The 6,858-nt window shown below is 35.4% G+C and overlaps 1 protein-coding gene across 1 annotated transcript in view; it reads left to right on the forward strand.

Annotated features, from left to right (window-relative positions):
• Nucleotides 1–6,858, forward strand: part of TPP2 (tripeptidyl peptidase II) — a 72,180-nt gene that overhangs the window by 21,975 nt on the left and 43,347 nt on the right. The window contains exons 5-6 of the mRNA XM_012644436.1: nt 4,628–4,793; nt 6,347–6,501. Of these exons, the coding sequence (XP_012499890.1) occupies nt 4,628–4,793; nt 6,347–6,501 (321 nt within the window). The remainder of the gene's footprint in view (nt 1–4,627; nt 4,794–6,346; nt 6,502–6,858) is intronic.

Raw genomic sequence — 6,858 nt, forward strand, 5'->3', positions numbered from 1 at the left:
AGATGTTCTTAACAGATATTTAGCCATATGTGTGTTTTAGAATTCCTGCAGTAAACCAGGGGAACCTTTCCTTAAAACTGGTAATCAAAAATTGTTTGAGTTTGAGTTCCTGCTCATATGCAGAGAATTGTTTCACAAGATCTGGCAGAACACGATATGACTACTTAATTACTGCTCTCGGATTGTTCACCTTTATAATGCACCCTTTTTAAAGGAGGGTTCTCCTCCCATATATCTGGGTGCTAACTCATCTCTGATCAAAGTTATATAAAATGGCCAACTGAATGAGAAATCCCTACTCCATTTGGGACTGAAGGTGTTAATAAAAATGTCATATGACTATTTCAGTCCAGATGACATTAAATATTAATGTAGTTTTTGTATGTATTCAGGTATGTTGTTTTGGTGTGTGCAGGCGCATACGTATTTTGAAAAATTTCTTTCCAAAAGCTTTATACAGAAAGTTTTGATCACAATGTTTGTAATATTAAAAAGTTGTTCAGATGTATAGTTTAATAAATCTTGGGGTATCTACCATGTGGTGATACAGTCACTCCAAGTTGATAAGCCTTGGATGAGTTTTAATGTGGGAGAGAAGGGAAGGTTAAATGTGAGGAAAATGCTAAAGATGAAACTGAGTATATGTGGGAAAGTATACTACAAAGAACTTAAAAGTAAAAAATACTAAAATATTAGTAGGGTTTGGGTAGTGAGGCGATAAGTGGTTTCATTTAAAGTGTTTCCTCCAAGTTCTGAAAGCACTGCAGATACGTTACTTTGTCCTAAAGAAATTTTGAGTCAGGATGTCCAGGGTACCAGTGTGTGTTTCCACATGGTTTCGTTGGTCTTCAAGGGAGTTGATAAAGTGATTCACTTGTAGCAGTTTGTTAATGACTAACTCTTAAGATTTTTTTAAAGAACTTTTGTATTGGAAATGAAATGTAATGAAGCATTAAATGAAGTGAAATCTGAAATCCCAGAGTAACATTTTAGAAAATTTTATTATAATCGTTAGTGAAAAATACAGCAGAATTATACTTTCAGGGGCTACTAGAAATAATTTAACTTTTTTGCATAACACAGTATATCCTGTAGGGCTTTGATCTCAGAGTTAGGTCCAATTTTTTTTTTTTCCAGAATATTATGGGGGTACAAACACTTTGGTTACATAAATTGCCTGTGCAACACCCGAGTCAGAGCTATAAATGTGCCCATCCCCCAGACAGCAGGCACCACACCCATTAGGTGTGAGTTTGCCCATCCCCTCCACGCCCGTTCCTGACACCTAATGAATGTTACTTCCATATGTGTGCATAAATTTTGATCAGTTAGTACCAATTTAATTGTGAGTACATGTGGCATTTGTTTTTCCATTCTTGTGATACTGGCTCCAGCTCCATCCAGGATAATACAGGAGGTAGGTCAAGTTTTTTATGGCTTAGTAGTACTCCACGGTATACATATACCACATTTTATTAATACACTCATGTATCGATAGGCACTTGGGTTGTTTCTACATTTTTGCAATTGTGAATTGTGCTGCTATAAATATTTGACTGCCGATGTCTTTTTTATAGAATGTCTTTTTTTTTTTATCCTTTGTGTAAATACCCAATAGTGTGATTGCTGGATCAAATGATAGTTCTACTTTTAGCTCTTTGAAGTATCTCTGTATTACTTTCCATAGAGGTTGCACTAGTTTGCAGTCCCACCAGCAGTGTACGAGTGTTCCTATCTCTCCGCATCCACACCAACATTTGTTGCTTTGGGACTTTCTGATAAAAGCCATTCTCACTGGAGTTAAGTGATATCTCATTGTGGTTTTGATTTGCATTTCCCTGATGATTAGAGATGTTGAGCATTTTTTCATATGTTTGTTGGCCATTAGTCTATCTTCTTTTGAAAAGTTTCTGTTGATGTCCTTTGCCTACCTTTTAATGGGGCTGTTTTACTTTTTCTTGCTGATTTTCCTGAGTTCTATATAGATTCAAGTTACCAGCCCTTTACTGGATGTATAGCATGCAAATATTTTCTCTCATTAGGTAGGTTGTCTATTTGCTCTATTTACCTTGGCTGTACAGAAGCTTTTAATTTGATCAGGTCCCATTTATTTATTTTTGTTGTTGTGATTGCTTTTGGGGTCATCTTCATAAATTCTTTGCCTAGGCTGATGCCTGTAATAGTTTTTCCAACATTTTCTTCTAGAATTCTTATGGTTTCATGCCTCAGGTTTGAGTCTGTTATCCATTGTGAGTTGATTTTTGTGAGTGGTGAGAGGTGTGAGATCCAAAATTTTTGAGGAGAATCTTGATCCCAGGGTACCTAAGGTGAATTCATCTCTGCAAGTGTTCTCATATCTCGTTTCAGAAATGCCAACTGTTTCTTAGGGGAGATAGTGACCTATTCTTTAAGTACCTTGGGTTTTTGTTTTGTTTTATTTTGTTTTTGTAAGGAGTGTCCAGTCTGCCCTCTTGCTGCCACATTTGTACTAATCTTAACCCAATATCTCTTCACTTTGCAGGTAACCCAATGTAACTCTACTGTGAGTATTTGTCAGGTTGTATACTGTCAGACTCACCATCACTCAAAATGGAGAAAATACTGGTTGAGAGAAACAGTATTTACAGAGGATTACACAAAGGAGTGGCTATTAATTTCTTTTTAGTGATTTTTTGACCTTGTTTATGTCATGTTTGCTTTGAGATTCTTGATGAAAACTGGATTCTTTCCATAGAAAATGGGCAAAGAAATGTGTGGAAAATATCAAGAAATTTATAAAACATAAGCCCCTCCTCCTATTCCTCCCCACTCTCACACATATTCTATGAGCCTCATTTTCATATTCACTTTCTCTGTAATTCTAGCAACTACTCCTTGAATTAGGCCAATCAGACCTTCAGAAAGCTATAACCTTCCACTGCATTCATATTTCAGTATGTGGAGTTATTTAGTAAAGTAATAATTTGTTTTGATGTAATACTTATATTTGTTGAGTCACTCCATGTCGATGGCAGTTATAAGAAACTGACCTATGAAGTGTGTCACTGTATTTGCTATGAGAATGTTATTAAAGATGTTGATTTCATTATTTCTTTCGTCATTGGACAGATATTTATTGAGTACCTTCTTTGTACCAGAAAGACTCTGTAGAAGCTACTCCATGGATCCTAGATTCTATGAAAGTGTGTATTAGGAACATCTGAATGAGTCTAGGAAGTCTCAGGAAGGAATTCCCAGAAGTAACATCATAAGTTTAGACTGGAAGGATTAGTACAGTTAGCTAAACAAAGAGGGTAGGAAAGGGTGTGGACGGTTTAGGGAAAAGATCCAGAGAACATTAGTGGAAACTGTGAGAAGTTTGTTGTGACCACAGAGGGTATGATGGGAGGAGGAGGTGAGGGAGGTAAGTAGATAGTGAGGAAACTTGCTGTGAAGTTTCAATGCGAAGAGCCATTGGAAGACATGGAAGATCTCTGGGATATGGGACTATGTGGTTAGATGGGTTAAGGGAAGAGAGAACATCATAAATGCCTCTAGGATGGATGCTGTCCAGTTACATACATTTTAGAGCCATATGTGCTTCTCCCTATAGTATATGGCAGATTTGGTGACATACATTTTTACCTATTGACCTCAGTCCTGATTGCATTTGCTACTCTACTTGTTTTCTCTTTGCCTCATTTTTCCCATAAGTGTTTAGTTTCTTATACCTTGGTATATTCTATGTCTTTAGAAACACCATCAATCATTTTAGGATATCACATTAAGGTATGCATAAAAACAAACTCTCAGGGATCCATCTTTCCAAACTCTTGTAGTTTGTTAATGAAACGCTTGCTTCATTATTTATGATAAACACCCTCTCTGTGCTGTACGTGGGCTTCCAATAATTAATTTCAGCAATTTTGGCTGACTTTCTTAGCTTGTTAAAACACACTTCTTACTTTAAAAAAATATGTACTAAGGTCTAACAGCTAAAAACATAATATTGCCTTAAATGGTGTGCATTTCATTTATGACTTTTTAAATTTATTTAGGTTTAATCAGACTATCTTCTAAAGTTTTGGGAATATATATTGTTTAAAAAATTAAAATGTTAATAAAATGAGAAAAGAGCAAACAGAAAGACAGCCATAAAATTATGTGGAAAATGCTTTTCATAAGAAATAAACACTTCCCTAAGTCTGTTGTAACTATAGGTCTAATGCTCAGTGAAGTTCATTAGTATCAAGGAGCACGTGTAAGCTGTTAGATTCATGAAGCCATTACTAAAAGAAGCAGCAGGAAGTAAAACCTATGCTGTGTGTCTAAACCATGCTAAACTGCTCTAAAACTCTAGGCCACATTTTGGTTCTAATTTCTTAAGTGAATAGATGGTTTTCTACCTAAGGTTTTGTGAAGGACAGTATTCTTAAAGCCCTCTGTACGTGGTATAAGGACTGGTTCCTGTAAGCTATTTTACCTAATCTGTGCTGCTGACTCTGTAAAACAGACTAAACCAGGCAATTATTTGTTGTGGTAGAAGTTGTAGGGTAGTAAGAAGGTAGCAGAGAAAAACTATCACATGATTTTTAAGGAAGGTAAGAGAATTGATAAATTTTGATATCCCCTTTTCTTTTTAATTAACAGAGCCTGCATTGATTCTAATGAAGATGGGGACTTGAGTAAATCTACTGTATTGAGAAACTATAAAGAGGCCCAAGAATATGGTTCTTTTGGCACAGCTGAGATGTTGAATTACTCCGTTAATATATATGATGATGGAAACCTACTCTCCATTGTGACCAGTGGAGGTATTCTGTTTTAGATTCACTAATGAGAGATATATTTATGAGGTGGTAAAATGATTAATTCCTATAGCCCAGAGCAACCTTAGAGAAAATTTTAATCTAGAGATCCCAACTAAAGGACTAGGTCTGGAATCATAGATGTGATTTGATTCACTAGTAAGGTGTTGTTTTTTTAAAGCCATAACCATATAGAATCCATTCCAAGAATAGGAGCATGGTCCAACATCAGAAAATCCATTAAGATAATTCATCAGGTGAGCAGTAATTTCATTTCCAAATAATAACCCTTGAAAATTTCACCCATGAGTACAGAGATTCAGATAAAAGGATCCTCATTACAGTGTTCCGTGAAAATTCAAAAAAGTTGGAAACTACCTAAATACCATTAACCAAAAGAATATATATTTTTTAAAAATTGTGTGTTATTCTTACAATGAAATATGGTTGTCCCTTGGTATCTGTGGGAATGAGTTCCAGGACCTCCCTCAGATACCAAAATCTGAAGATGCTCCAGACCTTGATATAAGTGGCATATTTGCATGTAACCTACACACACGCTCCAGTATGAAAGTCCCCATCATGCTTTTCCCTAATCAGTAACCTACCTCTCCTCCTCCCAGAGTTAACTACTGTGCTGATTTCTGTCACCACGTTAGTTTGGACCATATGATGTTGCTGTTTTTGTGGTCAGAAATGATAAAATAGTGGCAGTTTCACGTGTGTAGCCTTTTTTTCATTTATGTAAATGAAATTAATTCAGTATGTATGCTTTTGTGTGTGACTTTTTTGTGAGCTTCATCTCATAGTGCATAGAAGTAGTTCATATGTATTGCTCAGTTCTGTGAATTAGTATGCCATGGAACCATTTACTATTAATGGATCTTGAGGTTATTTTAAGTTTGTGAATTTATGTTATAAACAATGCTGCCGTGAACATTTTTGTGGATGTCTTAGTTACACGTGCATGCATTTTGGGGGTTGTGTAGCTAGAGGTGGGATTGCTGGGTCATAGGGTATGGCTGTGTTCAGCTTTCACTGCCACCAGCAGTGTATGATGCACACTCCCATCCACACTTGCTGTTGTCAGTCTTTAAATTTTTAGCCAGTCTGAAAGATATGTAGAGGCATCTCATTGTGGCTTTAATTTATATTTCCCAGATTACTAATGAAATTGAACAATTTGGATATCCTCCTCTTTGAAATGCTTTTTCAAATTTAAACATTTAAGGTAGTCTCTTTTTTTCTTTTCAATCTGAATGATTCTTTATATATTCTGGATATAAGCTTTTTTCATGTATATTGCAAATACTTTCTCTCCTTTGTGACTTGCATTTTTGCTCTCAATTAACTGGGTAGCAGTATAGTGGGTGTAGTTCAAGGATTTTTGTTTTAATTATTAGTAAGACATTTAAGATAATCTATCTTAAGATATATAGCTCAGAGTATATGTTATTTGATTATTTTTATCATGATTAATAGTATGCAAATTGAATTGAATGGTTAAAACTTTCAGTCTGTGAGAATATTTTGTCAACCACCCCCACCCTTGTCTCTAGGAGCTCATGGGACACACGTAGCTAGTATAGCTGCTGGGCATTTTCCAGAAGAACCTGAAAGGAATGGGATAGCTCCTGGTGCTCAAATTCTTTCCATCAAGATTGGTGATACGAGGCTAAGCACAATGGAAACAGGCACAGGGCTCATAAGAGCTGTGAGTATTTGAATTGTTGATTTAGAAGATTAATGATTAATGATCTTAGATATTTTTAGGTTTATAAAGTACTCCTGGTTTACTGAGAATACATTGAACTATATTTGGTGTACGGGACTTTGTTTTAAAAAGAAAAAAATGTATTTCAGAATCATTTTTATTAAAAATTATCAGGATAAAGTTTTTTGGCTTAACCTTTGTGAAAAAATTATTTTATGCTTGTCATTTCTAGGAAATCCCCTACTAAGCAATTTTGAGATACTTGTTACAAAAAACTTAAAAGCACCTCTTACCCAACTTGTTCCATCAGAGTAAGGGGAATGATTTTTATTAAAAATTATCAGGATAAAGTTTTTT

The sequence above is a fragment of the Propithecus coquereli genome, unplaced genomic scaffold, assembly GCF_000956105.1.
Source record: "Propithecus coquereli isolate 6110/MARCELLA unplaced genomic scaffold, Pcoq_1.0 Scaffold212, whole genome shotgun sequence".
In the NCBI taxonomy this organism is placed as follows: domain Eukaryota; kingdom Metazoa; phylum Chordata; class Mammalia; order Primates; family Indriidae; genus Propithecus; species Propithecus coquereli.